General features: G+C 36.6%; 1 protein-coding gene across 1 annotated transcript in view; it reads right to left on the reverse strand.

Moving 5' to 3' along the window:
- Positions 1–1,883: 1,883 nt before the first annotated feature.
- The window catches only part of BUB1B (BUB1 mitotic checkpoint serine/threonine kinase B), a 54,422-nt gene continuing 33,904 nt past the window's right edge, over positions 1,884–22,401 (reverse strand). The window contains exons 10-23 of the mRNA XM_016220419.2: positions 19,498–19,610; positions 18,868–18,983; positions 17,569–17,618; positions 16,348–16,408; positions 16,127–16,232; positions 14,127–14,401; positions 13,091–13,224; positions 12,651–12,791; positions 12,216–12,316; positions 9,558–9,707; positions 8,108–8,250; positions 4,877–5,048; positions 3,789–3,895; positions 1,884–2,459 (exon numbers count right to left, since the gene is read on the reverse strand). Coding sequence (XP_016075905.2) covers positions 2,210–2,459; positions 3,789–3,895; positions 4,877–5,048; positions 8,108–8,250; positions 9,558–9,707; positions 12,216–12,316; positions 12,651–12,791; positions 13,091–13,224; positions 14,127–14,401; positions 16,127–16,232; positions 16,348–16,408; positions 17,569–17,618; positions 18,868–18,983; positions 19,498–19,610 — 1,919 coding nt within the window. The 3' untranslated portion in view covers positions 1,884–2,209. The remainder of the gene's footprint in view (positions 2,460–3,788; positions 3,896–4,876; positions 5,049–8,107; positions 8,251–9,557; positions 9,708–12,215; positions 12,317–12,650; positions 12,792–13,090; positions 13,225–14,126; positions 14,402–16,126; positions 16,233–16,347; positions 16,409–17,568; positions 17,619–18,867; positions 18,984–19,497; positions 19,611–22,401) is intronic.

Raw genomic sequence — 22,401 nt, forward strand, 5'->3', positions numbered from 1 at the left:
CATATTGGAAGCAAATTTTAACATATTAGGAAGAACTGGTGCAATTGGATGGATAATTTCTCATTTTCCGATGCAACAGAAAAGAAGCACTTCTTTGCTTAAAAACTTTAGCCTAAATACAATAAGGGGATTCATTTCAAAGAGCCTCATGCTAAACCTCTGAAAGGCTTTCTTATCTCCCTTGAGAAAATAGCTCAACTAACAGTCTAGAGTCCTACTGTTACAGGAAACCTTTTTATTTCCAAACTCAGGTTTGGCATCAGTTAGAGCACTTTGGCTTGGGTGGAAGGTTTCCTATACAACCGTCCAGGAGGATGCAGGCTTTCATAGTGGTAGATTAATGGATGCACACTTTGTGAATGGTGAGGCACTATATATTCCATGGTCTCTTTTCAAACAAAAGTGAAAATCCTGTCTTTTCAGGTGCTTTTTTTTTTCTTCTTTCCAGGTCCATCATTATGCTATTCTTGCCTTAGTGAGACAAGAAGTAAGAATCATTTGAATCTTCTGCCAAAAATCAGAGGCTTCTTTCTCCCAAGACAAAGAAGCATAGAATATAAGAGAAATGAAAATGTGTCTGCTTTGTGGTTTTAAGTTTAGGCAAAGAGTAAACTAAGACATCATAGGTCCTAACTGGTCAGGTAATGTTTTCTCTCCTCTACAAAGAAGGACTGGACTTGAAGGGGATGGGAAATGGAGGAAGAGGGGGCAAAACAGTTGCAAGTTCTCTAATAAGTAGCTTCCTCAGATTCTCCTCCCTTTCCTCAGAAATAAAGCTTTCTCCATAGAGCGGTGGTTTGTCAGCCTTGTTGTCAAGGTCGCTGAAGAATTCACTAGGTGGTAGCTAAGCTTATGTTAAGAAAGAATCTAAATTTATTGTCCAGCCTCAGAGTAATGACTTTGGTCAAAGCAGTAGATTGAAAAATGAGGAGAGCAGAGAGCTGAAGGGCTCAATTACATAAAAGATACAGATATGTGATTTCACATCATCAGTTGTATGAGAAGCAAACATGAAAATGTTAGAGTTGTCTTTTGGTTAAGAGCAAAAATTTCCAACTTGGATCTTTCAGATCCAAGTCATGTTTCAGTGCTTCAACTATATATGCTTAAATATTTTTAGTTGAGATATATTTAGAATTTTCTGCTTTCAGCAATCTTAGAGCAGTAACAGTGATAATTAGAGCTTAAAAAAAAAAATCAGGCACTAGCATGGAGTCATATTTGATAATTTTGATATTTAGATATTAAATAGGTAATTTTCAGTTTCCTTTTATACCAATTTTCTTCCCTATCCTCAAGGCTACGTGTAGTTCATGCTTTTGTTTGGGGGCCCAATACTTCATCTAGACCTATTCTCTTCCAAATTATTACATACTTCAGTTATTTTTTTATTCTGACCTTCTGCCTCTTCAAATCTTCCAAATAATCTTCCTTCAAGCCTCCACCAAGTCATTCTGTATTTAACAGAATGATGATTTTTCCCATTTCTAAAGGGTTGTTAAACTCCATTCAAAACCTTTTCTTTTCCTTTCTAATAGCCACTGTCACAATCAAGAGACTCAGTAGCAACACCACTACTAGATTATATAAATAGACCAAGGGGGTTGGGGGATGAAAATTAAAACATTAAAATATATTGAAAACATAAACCACCTTGTCACTTGAAATTTAAGACAGTTTGGCCTTGTGAAAATAATTTTATCCACTTTTCAAAAGTGGATAAAAGGTCAGGAACACCTAAAGGAATGGTTGGCTATTCTGTCTTGTTACAATCCTCTCATAACAGTTCCAGATCTAGGATACATAAATTTCCATGGTAAAATAGCTCCTGTCTACAAAATCAAGCCATTTATTATCTTAGTTGGCAAAAAGTAGATGAGATGTTAGAAGCACAAATTTAACAAATACTATTTTATTATTTACAAAATACATAATGATCATAAGGGTACATGACACAAATTACAAAAGGGAAAGTACAGGGAAAAGTAGTGACAAATGCATTAAATGACAACAAGGTACCCATTCACATGGAGTACATTTAGAATAAAACAGTTCTTTGTTAAAGTTAGACAAGAACAAGAGTAGGTACATTGCTGTGCAAAAAAATGCCAGTTACCTAGAAGTATGCCACTACCAAAAAGTAGAAAAGTATCGGTAGTGTATCTAAATGTGTCCTAAAGTAGATTATAGCATATGCAGGTCCAGTGTTCTACAACAGAACCAGTGGTTTTAGGCAGGAATCTATGAGACTTGACTTCCTATCTTGCTGGAAGAGCAAAGCCCCAGGACCAATGAACTTCCCTACCTTCCATAAAGCTTTGTTCAGGTGACTGTGGAATGTGGTGTCAAACACCCCATTCATTTCTGCTGCAAGTTCCCTCAGAACAGACACTGTAGACTCATCACTGGCATTCAAAATCCGCACAAAGAATTTATTCCACAATTCACCATCTTTTAGCCTAAAAATATATAAAACCATTTCTGTCAAGATTAGGCATGCAAAAGTTAAAATTCTTTCTGTGTTTAATTTTACGCACCACCATGATTTAAGGTAATGCCTAGAACTCTAGGGTTAGAGATCATTCAAGTAGTCCTTTGAAAGGCCAAGGTGAAACTTAAAAAAAAAAAAAAAAAGGCCTACTATAGTGGGAAAAGCCATAATACAATGCACATAAAGGAAAAAGTCTCTCATCTAAATCTATAAACTTCCTCTGTGTACTAAGATGCAGCACTTCTCTTCTACAAATAGAAAATGAATTTTTTCTCCTCTACTCTAACTTTCCTAAAGTCTAGGTCATTAGAAAGACTGCAGCACCTCTCCTCCTGTCTAGTGGTTTATTATTTTCACAATCCTCTGAGAATCCTAAGCTTGACTGAAGTAACTACTGCTTAAGTCTATGATGTTTGTACTCTTTTTTTAAATCAGGGAAGCTGCCATTTTTGTATAAGGCAGAGCTATTAGGAAACCCCAACTGACCCCACCTGTTTGTGTTAGGATCATAAACAACTGGTGATACCCGAATCTTTCCTATGTGTCTTATAATATATTTCAAGTACAGGTTAGAGACAAATAAGACTGGCCAAATTCTAAATTAAAGAAAGAAAAAAATGCAATTCAATTGTTGGGAGGGTGGAATGAAAGAGAAGGAGTGTTAAGTCTTCAACGCTGATTCTTTTAAAACCAAAGAATATATCAGAGATAAATTGGTAAACTTATTCTGGGAAGTTATTAGCTCTGATAAACTAAAGTGAAACATGGGATATTTAATAAGTTTAATGAGCAAGCTTGAGGGAGTACTAAAATTCTGAGACCAAGCAGCTGTTATTAAGAAAGCATTTACTTCTTCACCAAGGAGATTCAGTTTCTGCTCTGGTCCCACCCATTCATTAAATAAATAACAGCCTACAATTAGTATATAATTTAGAAATTTAACTCTCTTCAAGAGATGCTTATTAACTTTTGATAGCAACAGCTATTAAAAAGGGGTATAACACTAACACCAACTGGTTAGAAAATTATTCTCATGAAATGTTTCTAACTAACATTTCTAAATTGAGAGGCTTAAATACTATAGTTGCAGTCTGTAGGTCCAGAATGATGTCCTGAAGTCTGAGTAGTTTCTAATTTTTAATTACCAATTCCTTTGCCCTGCACTAGGTGCTCCATGATACTCTTAACAAAAACTGGTTGAAATAAACGGAATCATGGCTGTCAAAGCAGAGAGAGCACCCAAGAGAAAGAGAAAATTATTTGATTAGGCAAAGACCCTGAAATCACCAATACTTACTCAGAAATATTTTGGCTAAGTTTCCAGAGGTACCCATCCCAGAAGACCTGTAGGTGTTCCTTGAACAATAGTAAATGTGCTAAATCTGCTATACCAAACAGATCTACCTGAAATCACAAAAAGCACCATCAGCTAAAATAATTCTCTGCTACTATCATGGCAATTTATTTATTTATTTTTAAATTTATTTTGCGAGAGAGAGAGAGAAACATCAATCGGTTGCCTCTCACGTGCACCCTGACCGGGGATCAAACCTGCAACCTGGGTATGTGCCCTGACCGGATATTGAACCCCCACCTTTTGGTGTGATGGGTTGATACTCCAACCAACTGAGCCACACCAGCCAGGGCTCATGCAATTTATTTATATAGGAAGTTGAAAGATAATATAGTGATTAAGTTTATTTTATGACATATATTTTAGTAGACTGTTCCTTACCCTTACAGTATAGGGAGAAGCTTCCCCAAAGAAGTGATCGATGGAGCCAACTCTAGGAACTATCCTTAAGAACAAAAGGTAACAAAAATATCTGGACTGTCAAATTCAAATTTGTAGATCTACTAATTTGCATGGACTCCAGCTGTGATCTAAATGTGGTCCATATGACTAATTCAGGTTCATGCTACATATTCAGTCAGCAAATGCTGTATGTCCAGAGCTGAATCAGAAAGGATTGTGCATATAATGTATGAAACACTTCACATTTTTCCTAATGTGGCTTTTATATGCATCATTTGACTTAATCCTCACAACAATTCTGATGTACACAGAGCAGATTGTTATCCTTATTTTATAAAGATCACAGAAAATGACTTATAAAAAAAGACTACATAGATAAGTGGTAGAAACAGCCCTGACACATAGGTTACTGAGTTAGTCATGGGTTTGCACATGTATGTGTATATTCTTTAGTATTGTGACAAAAAAAAAAAAAAAAAAAGGTACATTTTGCTTGACTTGATGATATCTGAAAACTAGGTCATCTATTCCAGGACAGAATAGTAAACACTAGCTTTCATAGCTTATCTTAGGAAAGAAAGAGATTAAGAAGCCCTCTCCATATTTGCTCAGGCTTGTTTTACACTTACCTGGTAGGGAGAAGAACAGTTAGCCAGGATCTTTTGTCCTTCCAGGATCTGTACAGTCCGAAAGCCGCTGAGGGTAAAAACATCTAGCTGTGCTCTAAGGTCGACACTGTAGGAAAAGTCCACTATGTTCAAAGCTTGATTGTTCTTATCACAATCATAGGGATCGTAGATTCTAAGCCCAGATTTAAGAGAAAGAGATAATAAAAAATAGACCATGAAAGGAGCTGCATAGCTGGTTTAAAAAAAAAAAAGAAAAAGAAAAAAAGAGGTACTGCAGGTGTGTCTTAGCTATGCCAACAGCTCCCTCCAGTGGTTAGTTTTAAAAATGCACCTGTAGGAGCGGCAGCAATGTCCCTCCACCCAAGTGGGCGAGAGGGGGATGTCAAGATTATAGTTTAGTGACACAAAGTGTTCCTGTATATCTAAACCACAGTGCACGGTCACCACATAACATTTATCAAGTTTCCATATTACATAAAGTACTGGAAGTAGAGTGCAGTCCTCTGCCTCACACTGTAGATAATCACACATATAAAAGCAATGATTTATACATTGATGAGGATGATGGAGGAAATTAAGCTTTTATAGGTGTCATAGCCTTTCTTGTTTACTACTATATATTAGGCTTTCCAAGTTTCCATTTTCATTCAGATTCCTCTCTCTCAGATTTTAATTGAAAATATAAGATAAAGTGCTATCTATATGGTAACCTATCCTGTTTTCTATTAAACTAATACCAGATTCTACCTTACTCTTATTTCAACCCTTAGTTCCTAAAACAAAAAAAATGATTCACTATTAATTAATTTTATTTTCCTTGGGTTTATCTATTCCATGCAATAAAGCTACTATTCAAAGAGATGTAGAAACTGTTAATGTAAGAGAAAAGAATGGATTATTTTTGTGTTTCTTTGTCTCTGCTTTTCTCAGTTAGTTCCCTTAAATTCCTGATTGACATTGGTGGCAGGTCCTCCATTCCTAAATACAGGCTTTGACTAAACCCTGCACATACTTCTAGAGCACAGAACGACCTATTTTACTTTAAAATTTTTATTTGCTCCCATTTTTCCTTGGCACATGATGCAACTGTTTTGGCCATCACAAAACCATAATTTCCAGATATTTTTAAAACTTGGGAGAGGTAGGAAAAGTATTTCTTAGGTTAATAAAAAGAAGCAGGAAGGTCTCCTCACTTTCTAATTGGCCACTCACTGTTACCATGGGCAAGGCATTTTACTTTTTTGGGTCTCATTTTCCTTACAAAAAATATATTTAAGAACTGCATTAAATGATTTCAAAAGGTTCTTTTAAGTCCTTTTGAATGTATATGAAATTTCCTACCAAATCTGACTAAGTTGTGACAAAAAGAAGGGATATCTAAATACATAGTACACAAATGCCCAATCCTTAAAAGGCTTAGAATATCCCTTTGCTTAAAATTTCCATAGACTTGAGAACTCTAGCACTATCTTCTAAACTCTCAGTGTTGTGAAATACGGTAAAAATAAAAACTATACCTGGGGTTCTCACACTTGGAAACACATGGGGGGTGTTTCTGGTGGTCACAATGGCTGGTGGAATATAACTTGTATTTAATTGGGTGGGGTAGCGGCAATTATGGGGGAACAGAGATATAAAACATCCTGAAATGCTTGCAACAGACCTGCACAAAGAATTATCTCATCCAAAATACCTTTGGTACCCTGGATGAGAAATGCTGCTATATTATGCCTAGGGAAGACTTTAAGATTCTGCTACCTCAGGAAAGAAGGTGGGATGCTCCAGTTCTTTTGGTTACAATTGCAGAAATACATTGAGGGTTCCTTTAGATTCCATGCCAACTATAATTTAGAGTTGAATTGAGTCATCTCTTACAGATTAAGTAATCAAGAGAAATGTAAAGAATGACTGCAGATTTTAGTGTACATCAGTGACCTCAGAGAAAGTTAACTGCTTCCCCAAGGTTGGAGTAGACACAGGGCTTGGGCAGACAAAGCATCTTTAAACCAGACTGCTTTACTCAAATACCATGAGACCAGTAATCATTACAAGGGTGTGCTGGTTCTCTAGTCCTTTTCATAAAACAAAAACTGTGAACTATGCCTTCCTTGTTCATGCCTTAATGTGTTTTTTTTAATTTTAATTTTTCATTAAATTTATTGGAGTGACACTGGTTTGCAAAACCATTCAAGTTTCAAGTGTACAACTCAATAAAACATCATCTGCACATTGCATCGTGCTCCAACTGCCCCAAGCAAAGGCTCTTTCTGTCCACATTTCCCCTTTGCCCACTCCCACCTACCTCCGCCCCCCCTCCCTTTCCCTCTGGCTATCACCACACTTTCGTTTGTGTCTATGTGTTGTGTGTGTGTGTGTGTGTGTGTGTGTGTGTGTGTGTATATATATATTTTTTTTTTTTTTGCTTAATCCCTTCACCTTTTTCACCCAGCCCCTCTGACAGCTGTCAGTCTATTCCCTGTATCTATGAGTCTGTTTCTATTTTATTTTGTTCATTATTCCACATATAAATGAGATCATACAGTACTTGTCTTTCTCTGACTGGTTTATTTCACTTAGCATAATAATCTCCAGGTCTATCCATGCTGTCCCAAAGGGTAAAGATTTCCTTCTTTTTTACAGCCGAGTAGTATTCTATTGTACATGCCTTAATGTGTCCTATATTTTCTCAGTTCTTAGTATTTGGGCTTTATTTCTTATTTCCTGCTTTCAGCTTACCCCTTGAATCTGATGGCTAAGCTGGGTTTAATTTGAACACTAAGCCCCTTTTCTTGGCATAGTTTGTATTTGTATCTGATTTTTACCTATTCCTCTCGGCAATTACCTTAATTTGGCCTGACTTAAGCTTTGGTCTTTGAAATTAAGCAGTGCCTCAGTATTGCTAGCATACTCACTAGATCTGTACTGGTCCCACTCAAAGAAAGACTTAGACAAATATGCTTTACATTCCCCCAAATGTTCATATTTCATATTTCTTCTTCACAGGAATCATACCCAGAATGGTTAATTCTTTTTTCTGAATTAATATATTTCCAAAATGCTTTTTTCTTTGAATTCTTTTAAACTATTCCCAATGATTATTGACTTTTAGGTAGCAAATATTCTCTTAACATACTGTTTGTCAATATGGCATTTATCGAAAGGCAAAAGAAAAGGCAACTATCCATGTTTTAGAGAAAGCTAACAGAAGCATAAAAGAATGAAAGAACCAACCTGTTTCTAAAAAGCAGACTCCCTGGACTCAAGTCACCATGGACTATTTCTGCTTTGTGTAGTTTCTCCACTATTGTCAAAAGGTTATAAACAATCAACACTGTTATTTCATGGGTAATAAATTCGCTGTGTTGAAAAAGATCCTGGAGATAGAAGGACAAAAAAATTCACTATTTCTTAAGTTAGGGTGACTGTACTTACACACAATGCCCTGCTTGCTGCTGCTCTGTACTCTTCCTTGTTCTCTACTAGAATGGGGGCTCTCTGGAAGGTTGGGCCTTTGTCCCAGTTTTAACAACACTGCTCTCCTGTGAGAATGTTTGTGAGGATTTACTGAAATAACGGACTAAGAGCATCAAGTATGAACCTGGCCCATAAAAAGTGCTCTATAAATGGTAGTTTTAAAATACTCTTATTCTAACCATTTTAGAGAATTCATATTACAATTCATATTGTGTTTGGGTTATAAAAGTTACATTGTGTTTGGGTTACAAAAATAACCCAGCGTGTGTGGGGTTAGTATAGATAAAACAAGAATGGCAAAATAGACCTCTTGACCCCTGGTTCCCATTCCTCATGTAAGGAGCTTGGAAGTCACCATTCTGACCTTAACAAGTAAAAAGCTCAGTAACTCTTCTAGGATCTGTAAGCATAGATTGACACTTTTGTGAGCTTTTGCCTATAGGAGCTAGACAGGTGCTCACAGTAAATACTGGAAAAAAACTCCTCTCCTGCTTCTGGCATGAGGAGAAACCATTTGAAACAGTCCAGAGCGCTCTGTGTTTAACGAGGCCTGCCCTCGGGAAACTAGTTAACCAGAGCCTACCATACCCGGGGAAGGGAAATTCCTAACTCTAGCCCACTCCAGCTAGCCTCATCCACACTAGGAGGTGGGGGAGGGGGAGGAGAGAAACACAGAGGCATAGGCTCACTAAAAAAGGATATAAATCACAGGACTGCACAGTGCTTCCCCTCCCTCCCCCTCACACCTTATCACCACATTACTAAAGGTCTATTCATAGCAGTTCCTTTTACCCAGTACATCATATCCAGTTGTAAAAAAAAATTACATGAAATACTAGAAGGCAAAAACAAAATTTGGAGAGACAGACCAAGCGTCAAAATCAGACATGGCAGGGAATTTGGAATTATCTGACCAGGAATTTAAAAGAGGAGGAACCATGAGCTGATGATGATCATAGATGACAGGGTCATTGCAAATTGTCTGCTTTTGTATATGTCTGACCACTGACAAGTTAAAAGAGGTTCTTGGTCAAAATAACTTGGGAAAAGAAAATGACCAATGCTTTTCATTTATAATGAGTTGGTCTACTTCTAGAAGATTAACAATAATTTCGTAATAATAATTTTTGTAATAAATTCTTTTGCTAAATGGAGCACAAATCTCTCTGTTTGAGGACTTAAATTATGTTTTTATATTATTGCAAACCTGAAGGGTGAAGCAGTTGGTACACTGGTGCCAAATAATATAGCCATCTTGGTACTGATAATAGCTGCACAAGTAATCACACTCTTCATTTAAACGTTCCTTTAACTTGAGGTTGATATAAAAGTCCCATAGGACAGTTTGAGAAGACACCTGTATGAAATTATATTTTAAAAGTAGCAGCAATTAAAATCTATGGTTATTGTTGGCAGATTAAAAACATTCCCTCCAGCCCTGCCAATACCCCAACAGAAATAATAAAGGGATGTTTTAAAAGGCATAAATCTATAATAAAAGAGCAACAAATTCTGGAAGCTAAAAAGAGAACAAGAGATAACATTCTGCTTCCCAGACCCAAGGAAAGCTGATTCTAGCCATGGAAAATGCTGAAAGCAATCAAATTAATGCTATGAGACCATCTTCATATAGTATAAAATTGGTGGCACCAATCAGCTACAGAGCAAGGGTGAAGGTAGAACTAAAACAGGAGTGGTTGAACTCTGTTCAAGGGAAGTTACACCCCAGATTCTCCCTCCTCCTCTTGTAACCCAGCCTTGCAACTTGCTTATCCCCCATTCCAGACCAGGAGTTTATTCCCAGAGAGTATAAAACAGAAGGGGTCTGGACTAGAGGACACTGGGCACTACTGAGGGTGGGAATACCATATGGAAAAAAGAAAAACATTTATATATCAAATGTTAAGATGCACCTTCCTTCCCCTCCACTCTCCAGACTAATTTCCCCACTCAGCTTTCAGGAAGCTAGCAGCCAGTATTATATACTCCAGCCAGGAAATTAGAGAAGTTTTCTCTAAGGGATCTGATCAGTTCAAGAGAAAAGATCTAAAGATTGGGGGTTTTCTAATAAAGTGGTCAAGCAAGATCATGCTAAAGCAAGCCCCACAGCTGTCAAGGTCCCTTCCACACATACAGAGCTCTCAGTTAGCTTTTAGAATCCTATACTTCAATATGAACAGTGAACCAAAGATTCAAATAAAGCCTCTAATTGAAAGACAGAGATCAAAACAGACAAAAGGAAACAGATGATTCAGGGAGAGAAAAAAAATTAAAGAATCATTAATATACTCTGAGAGATAAGGAATATTCCACCTTTGAAATTAAGATAATGCTACAAAGAAGAAAATTCTGAGAATAAAAGAGCTCTTGCAAATGAAATACATGACAAAAGAAATGAAAAACCCAATAAAAAGACTGAAAATAAAGTTGATAAAACATTTCAGAAAGTAAAGAAAAAAGACAGAGATAGAAAACAGGAAGAAAAAAAGAAAATTTTAAAAGATCTGACCAGGAGACCCCATATCCTAATAAAAGGAATTCTGAAATGAGAGGAGAGAGAAGACTGAGGGGAAAAAAAATTTATTCCTTGAAGAATATTTCTCAGAACTGAAGGAGTTTCCAAATTGAAATGGCCACTAAGTGCCCAGCATATGGGTAACAAAGAATTTTACCAAAGCATATAATTGTGAAATTTTAAGAAGGCTGGGGACAAAAATAAAATCCTAGAAGGATCCAGAGAGAGAGGGAAAAATAATCTCAAACAAAGAATGGCAAGACTGTCTGGCCGGTGTTGCTCAGTGGTTGAGCACAAACCTATGAACCAGGAAATCTCGGTTCGATTCCTGGTAAAGGGCACAGGCCCAGGTTTTGGCCTCGATTCCCAGTAGGGGGCGTGCAGGAGGCAGCCAATCAATGATTCTCTCTATCATTGATATTTCTCTCTCTCTCTCCCTCTCTGAAATAAAAACAAACAAACAAACAGCCCAGCCGGGCGTGGCTCAGCGATTGAACATCGACCTAGGATCCAGGCGATCGGGGTTCGATTCCCGGTCAGGGCACATGCCCGGGTTGCGGGCTGCAGCCAATCAATGACTCTCTCATCATTGATGTTTCTCTCTCTCTCTCTCCCTCTCCTTTCCCCTCTCTGAAATCAATAAAAAGATATATTAAAAAATAAATAAATAAATAAATAAATAAAAAGACAAAAACACACACAAACAAAAAACCTATTAAAAAAAAACCAGAATGGCCAGACTTTAAAAGCAAAGTTAGAAGTCAAAAGATAGCAGAGCTCATCTTCAAAATTCTAAGGAAAAAGTGTTTTAAACCTGGAATTCTAATATTCAAACTACTAATCAAGTAAAGATGCGGAATAAGGAATTTTCTGAATGCAAGGTTTCAAAAAACTTCCATCCCATGCATCCCTTCTCAGGAAGCTGCTAAAACATGAGGGCTTAAACCCAGAAAGAAGAAATAAATGGAATCCAATATAACTGGGCATCCAATATGAGTGGTAATGTGAATCCCTAGGATGGTGGTGAATGAAAATTTCAAAATAATACTGTGTGTGTGCGAAGACTAGAATGTAACTTGTCAATACTGGAGCAGGACAGAAAATTTCAGATTTCCTCAAAAAGATAAAATTATAGAATATTTAGTATGTTTGATTAAGAGACTAACACAATAGCTTCTTATTTTTGATATCTGATCCTGGCATATAATGGTGAATGATTTCTTGAAGCATCAGTTACTTTCCTATAAGCTTATGGACTATTCAAAAGATTTGATGGTACCCTGAGGCCACAGTTACTGCTTCAACACACATTACTTATAAGGTAACAGTAATGACAAGAATTAGTCCCACCTTTATTATGGTCAATTCTGCAGAGTTTCTTGATGTCACCCAGAATAATTTGTAATCTTCACATATTAGGTATTCTTGTTTAATGCAATAATCCTCATTACCTGTTGAGAAGGTTTGATTCCATTTAAAAACCACTGGAATATGTATAGGGCCCCTAGCTTTTACTTCCTGGCTTAAAGGCTAACAGCACCTTATAATTAGCCAGTCAGTAGCAGCTAGAATACTTTTCAAAATCACTTGTTACACACTGAAAGAAGGGAACACAGAATTCCTATTGTCACTGGGACAAGAACTCATCAATGTGTCAACTTCTATGATTCTGTTTCTTATAATCTAGAAATATTTATTGTGCAAAAACATCAAGCTCAAGTACAAAAATAATCACTTATTTGTACACTGTCACACACAAAAGGACATGCATTCAATGGTACTTACCTAATTCAATTTCCTTCTCTATTTCCAACTTAGGCATTGGTCTATCTTCTACAAAAAACTCTGCAGAAGCACTCAGCTCTGGTTGGGATTTCAGCAGTTGTCTGCGATACTGTGAACACCAGGGTGACTGAATGGGGCTTTCTGGGGGAAGAAGGGAAGTTGAAAAAAAAAATTACCCAAAAAACCTAAAATGAGTATTATAACAGAAGAGGGGGAAAAACAAGATTGCATGATCAATACTGCTAACCTAACAACACTCATCTATCTTAGGTCTTTTTGATATTATGTTCCATTAGTACTAATACATTCTAGAAATTTCACAATTTATGGAAACTTTTGTAGAAAAGAAAAACACAGCTCAGTTTGCTGAGATAAATAAGTGTTCACTAGATATGGGTGTAGATGCTTGCTTACCAAGTCAGTGGTATATGTGTACTTACCTGTAGCCTCATTAGTAAGCTCCAGTTTCTCAGGAATATGAAGACATTTGATGGAGGAGGTGCTTATAACTGAGGCAGAAGATCCAGAGAAGCCAGAGGAGTGTGTGGCTTCGCCGCTGTCTTCAATAATTGGGCTAAAAGAATTACAAATCAGTCAATCCTTATAGGAAAAATACGTAAACTTACGTTATCATTTGATATTTAATAGTCTCATTTTCAAAGGCTATTATTTTCCTGAAACAGAAATATTCATAATCAGAATCTAGGTAACTTTATCTACCCTGGTTGACAAGCAATACCTAGCATTAAATTTCTAAACTTATGCTTTATTTACCTAATCTATTGTAAATGCCTATTCTACATCTATTCTAAACTACTGAGAAAACTGACTAAGACACTAACTTTCTTCCTATTTATTCCTTCTCTGGACTTTTTACTCTGCAATAAGAAAGGGTCAAGAAAGAAAAAGGGACATCAACATCATTCAAGGTGAATACATGCTAACAGATGTGATTAAAAAGTTTGTTGGAGAAAAAGTCTGAAGATGCAGTTTAAAAGCACAAATTGGCAAACAAGAATATTCCTCAAGCTGGAATAAGTTCGTTGAAATTAGCCAATTTTTAAATATGGGTAGATCATAAGGCTTAGTCACTGTCTCTCTATGCCATTCCCTCATACCTATTTGCTCATTTCCATCTCTCTATCAAAAGATACTTACCTCTAGTTGTCTAACCAAAATTAGTATCAAGTTATTCTACCATTATTTTAAACTTAATATTAAAAGAAAAATAAATGCCTCCTCTTTCCCAATCAGGTATACACCATGATCCTCCTGGGTACTTTTCTAACCCTCATATTTAAATCGATTACTAAATTCCATTGACACTTTATCTAGGGGAATCCTACTGTCATATAGAGCACTTAGCACAGTACCTGGTAGGTAGTAAGAGCTTAAAAATTAACTACTATAACTGATAAGCACACACAATAAGAGAGCACTTGAACAGTCTGGTTTGTGCAACCTATAATCAGTCACCTCAGCTTCTTGATGCTGAGAGGTGGATTGTAGATAGTGCCACATGCAGTCTGTTGGTCCTCAGAGGTCTTCACATCTAGATCCTCTTCCTGCAATAGTCTCTCAGGATCAGAAGGGAGATCCTTCAAGGATATTATCTCATGAAAAGGAGTGGATACAAAACGAGCAGCTCTAGCAAAGTCACAAGTGTCTTCTGGGTTAGGACAAATGGTTACGTTCCTGAAACCTGTGATAATAGCATCCTCACTCAAAGGCTCAATTCCTATAAATTCATCCTGAAATAAAAACCAAGTAAAGTTTAGCTGAAATAGTTCAATAAGCATATGGATGCCCTAACTTTTTTGAGAGACATAAATTAGCTAAGTGATTTTCAACACAGGGTATGGAAGTAGCACATCAGAATCTCTAAGGAAAAACAATTTAAAAAAGCACATAACACTTGAAGAAAAAAGTTTTGTATCATGAAAACAGCAAACTACATTTCATCCAAAATACAGTAAAGAATCTCCACACAAAGGAAAAACACTGGACAATAGTTTTTTCCCAACCAATTTCACCTAAGAACTAGAGGACTAACACCATTTTTCTTCTTATTTTGGCCTAGAGAATATTCAGATAATCTGCTATCCTCCTAGTTTTTAAGTCATCTCCTTCTATGCCAAATAGTTAATCTTTGTAAAAGGTAATTCACAATCATGGTAGAAAATATGGAAAAAACACAAAGTATAAAAAGAAAAACATTTAAAATTTGCCTTTATCTTTAATAGTAATACATATATGATTTTAAAAAGTCAACTGGCTGGTGTGGTTCAGTTGGTTAAGCATCATCTGGTGCACCAAAAGGTCACTGGTTCGATTCCTGGTCAGGGCACATTCCCAGGTTGCGGGTTTGGTCACCGATTGAAATGCATATGGGAGGCAACTGATTGATGTTTCTCTCTCTCTCCCTTTCTCTCTCTCTAAAATCAATAAAAACATATTAAAAAATAAAAAGTCAACTAGTTCAAAAGGATTTAAAAGGATATATAGTGAAAAACTTTCCCTCCTACAGTTGACTCACCCCTCCATCACCACTTCAATTACCACTCCTCAGAAACAACTGCTGTTGTCATATATACATATCTGGTGGGATACACGATTTGTGTGTGTGTGTGTGTGGGGGGGGGGATACATTGATTTGTTGTTCCACTTATTTATGCATTCATTGGTGGTTTCTTGTATGTGCCCTGACCAGGGATCCGTAAGGTTGGTGTATTGGGACAGTGTTCTAACCAACTGAGCTACCATGTCAGGGAAAAAAAAAAAAGGTATTTTAAAGCAAGTGAAATATATGCTAGTACAGTTGACCCTTGAACAATATCGGGATTAAGGGAGCTGACCCCCACTCCCTGCACAGTCGAAAATCCTTGGATAACTTTTGACTCCCCAAAAACCTAACTTACAAGTCATCCTTTGGTGTAGTGTGGGATTGGTTTCAGGCTCCCCCCGCTGGACGCTCAAGTCCCTTATGTAAAATGACATAGAACAATATATACACTTGGCCTTCTCCATCCACAGATTCCCAACCATGGATGAAAAATACCATTTGGTTGGTTAATCTCTGGATGCAAAACATGGGCATATGGAGGACCAACTATATATTGAAAAAAATTCCACATATAAGTGGATCAGCACAGTTCAAATCCATGTTGTTCAAAGGTTAACTGTATATATTATTTTTTAAATGTTTTTATTGATTTTTTGAGAGAGAGACATCAATTGGCTGCCTCCTGCACACCCCCTGCCAGGAATCAAGCTCGAAACCCGGGCATGTGCCATGACCAGGAATTGAACTGGCAAACTTTTGGTGCATAGGATGATGCCAAACCAACTGAGCCACACTGACCAGGGCTCATGTGCTTGTTTCAAGTCAGGAATTTTCACCTGAACCTCAAACTTTTTTGAGAATTGAATGAAACAATCCACTAGTCCATTTATATTAATTTAGGAATACTTCTTACACAAATATCTGGAGACACATCTTCATTTGAGGTGATGCTGTCTGAAGTTTTGAGAACTGCAAGGGGTCTTCGTTGGACTGAAACCTGTGAGGGATCTGCGGGAGGACTGGAGAAAGACACATTCCACTTAGCAATTTTTTTTCTGTTGACAGAGATAACAGTAACCTCTCATTTATAAAAACAGAAAACTTTGTGTCAAAACAAAACAAAAAATCTCACACCTGATATTCTTTTTTTCTGAAAGAAGAGACTCATCAAAAATGGAGAAAGGTATACTGGGACCTATAGAAAAAGAGACTAGATTTATACTCTTTAGAGTAAATGCTCTATTCTTCAAGACTACTAGAACAATAAATATTTTCAATTGCTTGGAAGCAGAAAGGCAACTGTTTGTTTTTTTATAATGAATAATTTTGAACATATAAAAGTAAAGATCCTTTAATAATAATCTAAACATGGATGATCTTGCTTATCTTTATTGCCCACCATTACCACTACTCCCCAAACTCAACCCAACTCCAGATTATTTTGACACAAATCCAAGACATATCATTTCATCTATACATATTTCAGTATGTATTTGTATAAGAGAGGCTATTTTTAAAAAGTATAATCTCAAAACATAATCATAACTATAGAATTAACAATTTCTGAAAATCAAATATCCAATCAAAAGTTTCACATTTTACCAATTTTTAAAAAAAGTTTGAATTGGGAATGCAGAGTAAGATTCATATACTGTGACTGGTTAAAATGTCTCTTAAATCACTTTTATTCCATAGACTTTTTTGAAAATAATTTTTTGTTGAAGAATCTGGGTTGCTTGTCCCAAAACGCTGAAATTTATCCCCCCAATTACATCTTTCTGTGTTGTTTAACCTGTTCCTCTATGCTTTTATTTCCTATAATTTGGTGGGAAGTTTATTAGAATTAGAGGTTTAATCAAGTTTGATTTAATGTTGTTGTTTTTTTAAAAAGAAACTGCTTATGGTGGAAATTCTTATTTTTACCACTTAACATGTTTCTAAGTGGAAAAGATAACAAATTTGAGTATAAAATAGCCTTAGTTTTAAGCTTTTTTCCTTTGTTCCAAAAACCACTTTCCAGTCTTGGCTGCTGGATACTAAATCCCCACGAGGGATTTAGTGTACAGTAGCTAAAGTGGAAGATTATTTGGTGGTTAGTATAAATTTAAATGTGCATTTAAACCAAATATGTCAAAATACTGAGGAATCTTATGACAATACTCTTTCGAATGTCTATCTTATTTCAAATAATATGCTTATAAATACATTCCATGATTCAAAGATACAATAATAACCTTAATCTCTCTCTGCCTTCTTTCAACTCCTTTTACTGTAATTAAGAAAAATATTTACCACTTGTTACATAATGCATGGGTTATCAGCAAGTTCTTCATGACATTGTCAAATGCAACTTACCTTTAGAATGAGGTTGTTCTTGCCAAATGTTTTCTGCAAGTGAAATGTCCCTATAAAGAAACTTATTTTAAGACATGTGCTTAGTACTCACAGAAAGAATTAATTCTTAAACGTCTAGGAGGCTTTTTTATTAAATATAATCTTCTTCACTCTAAGATAAAGAAAATATTCTAGTATTATAAATCCAAATTCTCTGAAAAGATGGAGCCTTCAGTCATTATAACTGTTGTAGAAGTATGTTTCATAATAGATGTTAAGTTACGTTAACAGTATAAGCAGATTACAAAATGGTAAACTTTCATGCATTTTTTTAAAATGTTTTTATTGATTTTAGAGAGAAAGGGAAGGAGAGGGAGAGGGAGAGGGTGAGAAACATTGATATGAGAGAAAAACATGGATTGGCTGCTTCCTGCACAACCCCTACTGGGGATAGAGCCTGAAAACTGGGCACATGCCCTGACTGGGAATCAAACCAGCAACCTTTTGGTCCATGGGATGACACTCATGCAACTTAGCCATATGGGCAGGGCTAAACTCTCATTTTAATAAAACAAAACAAAACTAGAATGAACACATAAGGAGGACTATATCAATGTTAACAATAGTCATCTTAGTGGCAGAAATGGATGGTTTTGTCTTTTAAAAAAATTATATTTGATTGCTTTGAAAAGAAACATGCATTTTTTAAAAATTAAATGTTGTGTGTTTTTTTAAAAAATATACCTGTATTGATTTCAGAGAGAGGAAAGGAGAGGGAGAGAGAGAGATAGAAACATCAATGATGAGAGAGTCATTGATCAAGCCTGCAACAGGGCATGTGCTCTGACCGGGAATCAAACCCCGATTGCCTGGATCCTAGGTTGATGCTCAACTGCTGGGCCATGCCCGGCCGGGCTAAATATGTTTTTATTGATTTCAGAGAAAGGGAGAGGGAGAGAGAAATAGAAACATCAATGATGAGAGAGTCATTGATTGGCTGCCTCTTGCATGCCCCCTCCTCAGGATTGAGCCCACAACCTGGGCATGTGCCCTGGCTGGGAATCAAACCTTGATTTCCTGGATCATAGGTTGATGCTCAACTGCTGAGCGATGCCAGCTGGGCTGTATTTTTTTTTTTTAATGGAAAAAGTCAGTACCCTATCCTCCCTCATCAGCATCAAAGTTTATGTTGTGACAGAGACTCACAAAAATCATGTCTTGATACTATAGAAGTCAAGAAGACTTCAAGTTACTAGAAAGTCAAAGGTTGGTTCTAAATGCAATCCATGATCATGATCCTTTCCACCAATGTGGACCTACCTGGCACAAGAGTTTACTGGACAAACAGAATTGGACACAGTCATTCCTGGTATTTCCTGAGACTCAGAAGCAATTCGCAGTTCAGCTGTCTCCTTTGTAGGCATCTTTTCTCCCTGCTATTTGCATTAAATAAACAAAATCAATTTGTCCTCTCTATCTAGAAAATGCTACCTATTTTCAATCTTTAGTTCCCAAATTAGCTTTATCATACTTTTCTCCTAGATATCCACTAACAGGATAAAATGTCTGCTCCACAAAAGTTCTTTCCAATAATTTATGTTCCTAGTATAAACTGGTATTGTACTTGACTGAGCAGTGTCAAGCACATACTAAATTTCTTTAGTTAACCCCATTTTAATGGAGAATGACTATAATAAACAGCTAAAATTAGAGGTAACAAAACAATGGTTTAGAATATAAATAAGAAGTCAATAAATTGTATCACATGCCACAAATTCCATTTGAAGTCACCTGTTAAATTACTTTCCTGCTCAACTTCGCTGCTATCAATTAATAATTAAGAAACTACAGAAAACTCTAAATGGGGGCTGAGAAAACTTCTGTGCTTTTACATTGCTTAAATTTGTTTTGATAAGCTTTAGTTTCATGTATTAAAAAAAGAGAAATAACCTGATCACCCGCTCTTTCTTGCCGAGTAGTTTGAATTTCTTTTAGCTTCTTCTCCATCTCTTCAATTTGTTTCTGCATTTCTGCTCTCTTCTCTGCACTGGTCAGTAGCTCAGCTAGAAACAATAAAGTCGGCTGAGGCATTTACTGCTCATAGCAATTTATTCTGTCAAAAACTGTTTTGGGGTTTCATGTCCTCAATATATAGGCTAATATTACAGATGAGAATGACATAAGTGGCGCAGAATCCTCAACTTGCGGTCCCATTTTCAGTCAATAAAAAACAGAATATCTACTGCATGCCAAGGACAACTCTGAGCATTTAAGTTTCAGTGGTGCATAATGAAAAGTCCTTGGTCATGTGGTACTAACAGTCAATTTGGGGGAGACAAACATACACACCCACAAATTAACAAGAAACTCTGTGTTAAAAATAAAGTAAAAATGGTGATGTGAGAATGTGTGACTGGGTAGGAAGATGGAGGTCAGGAGCTATTTAAGACCAGTGATGAGGGAAGATCATTCTCAAAAAGAGACATTATAAAGCTGTAACCTGAATAACAAGGGGCCAGTCATATACAGAACTAGGGAAAGATTCTAGGCCAAGGGACTAGCTGGCACAAAGGCCCTAATGCAGGAGGAACAAGATCATTGTGTTCAAGGATCCAAATGAAGGCCAGCACAGTAGGCAGCAGAGTAAGAGGGAGAAAAGTAAAAGATGAGGTTGGAGAGGTAGGCAGAGGCCAAGTCACATGGGGGTAAAGAGTTTATATTGCATTCTGAGGTAATGAAAAACAGTGGAGTATTTTAAGTAAAGAAGCAACATGATCTGAGAATGTTTTAAAGAGATCATTTGCTCTGAGCAAAATGGATTGTGTTAAGCCCAGAATGAATATAGAAAGTCTAGCTGCAGTAGTCTAGCTATAAAAGATTGTGGTTTAGATTAAGGCAATAATGGGAATGGTAAGAAATGAAAAATTTTGAAAATTTTGGGGTAGTAAACTTGATGGGCTTATTCATTAGTTGTGGGGGATGGTAAGAAAAGAGTGAAGAACGATGACTTCTGGATTTTTTTGGTTTGAATCAATAGGGTGCATGGTCGATACTTTTTTTTGAGATGGGAAAACCTGATGGTGTGTGTTGAGGTGCAGTTTGTGGCATAAATCAGTAATTCAGTTTTGGTCAAGCTGAGTTTAAAATGTTTATTAGAGCCCTGACCGGGTAGCTCAGTTGGTTAGAGCATCGTCCCAATATTCCAAAGTGCTGGTTCAATCCCTGGTCAGGGCACAAACAAAAATCAACTAATGAATGCATAAATAAGTGGAACAACAAATCGATGTTTCTCTCTCTCCCCCCTTCCCCTCTCTCTCCAAAATCAATAAAAATAAAAAATAAAAATGTTTATTAGGATAGCCAATAGATAACAGTCTGGAGTTCAGGTGAAATGCCAGGGGCGGGGATATAAATTTGGGAGTCCACAGCTTCTAAATAGTATTTAACTCATTACCTAGAGATAGCTGTAGAAATAAAAGATATTGGAATATTCTAGAACTCTATTCTGGGCCTCAGGAAGAGGTCCTAGATGAGAAGAACAGCAGTAAAGGAAAATGAGAAGTACTACATCAAGGAAGAAGCCAAGAGAAACTTTTCATAAAGAAGTATTTCATCAACTGCCAAATGAAGCCAAGAGGTCAATCAAGATCAGGACTGAGAAAAAGCCAGTGAATTTGGCTAAAAGGAGTTTTTTGGTGACCATAATCAGGCTGTTTCACTGGAATAGAGAAACGCTTGAGGAAATAAGAGGCAGTGAAGATTAATACAATTCCCAAGAAATTTTGCTGTGAAGGAAGAAAAATGAGGTAGTAGCTAAAGAAAGAGGATAATGGAGGGCATTAAAAAAAAAAGAAAAAAGAATTGGAGACATTAAGGGTATGATGGTGAGAATAATTCAGGAAAAATGTTGGAGGGGGAAGGAAAAAGGCCACTCATTCGATAGGAAGAGAAAAATGTTAATTTTAATGTGATGGAAGAAAATGGAGTTACTATTATATTCCTTCTACTTTTCCAATGAAGTATGAAGCAAGATCACAGCTAAGGAGGGGCAGCGATGTAGAAGATTTGAAAATATGAGGAAAAATTAAATTAGCTGTTCAGCAGAAAGAAGAAATTTACCTACCAGGAAACTGTAATAAGACTGCTAGGCACTGGTGAATGCCAGCTTGAGGTCTGTGGTCATGAATTTAAAGTGAGACCAGTACGTAGGGTTGCATTTCTCCAGCTATATTTAAACTATTTGGGTGCAGACACAAACTGTAAGCAGATAGCTGAATTTAACCAGAGGTTTTGCCAGATGAACACAATATAGAGATAATCTCAATAAGGCTAAAGAATTCCAGGAGTGGAGTCCTAAAGTAAGTAAGCCAGAAGAGAAGTAAAAGAAAAGGAAATCCAAGAGTTATTGGATAAGGTCAAAAGTAAGACCATGAGAGGAGGTGATGAGTAGGGTTGAAGAAGAGATCACAGGAGGTATGGTGACCATGAAACTGAAAAGCCATAGTACTGGATGGTATAGGGGTGGAAAGGAAGATACAGAACTAGGTGCTTAGTCAATTAATGAATGATGGGGAGTGACTAAAAAGTCTGAGGTTAGAATATTAAAGGAGGCTCAGGAGGTAGGAAAAAAAATGGAAGGACACGGATCTCAAAGAAGCTAGAGTTTTTGGAGGAGGGAAAAAATGATTTGGAAGTAGCAATGGGAAGAATGAACAACTATCTTGTCTCTCTGTAGGCCCTGCCTGTGGCTTCCTCATTTCCAGTATTCCTACTTGATAGTCAGTAATCAGCAATAGTCTTTGAAGCCAGTTTTTAATAGTAACAAGAAACCACTTTATTATAGGCATGAGGATT

Source organism: Miniopterus natalensis, chromosome 1 (assembly GCF_054644295.1).
Source record: "Miniopterus natalensis isolate mMinNat1 chromosome 1, mMinNat1.hap1, whole genome shotgun sequence".
NCBI classification, from domain to species: Eukaryota; Metazoa; Chordata; class Mammalia; order Chiroptera; family Miniopteridae; genus Miniopterus; species Miniopterus natalensis.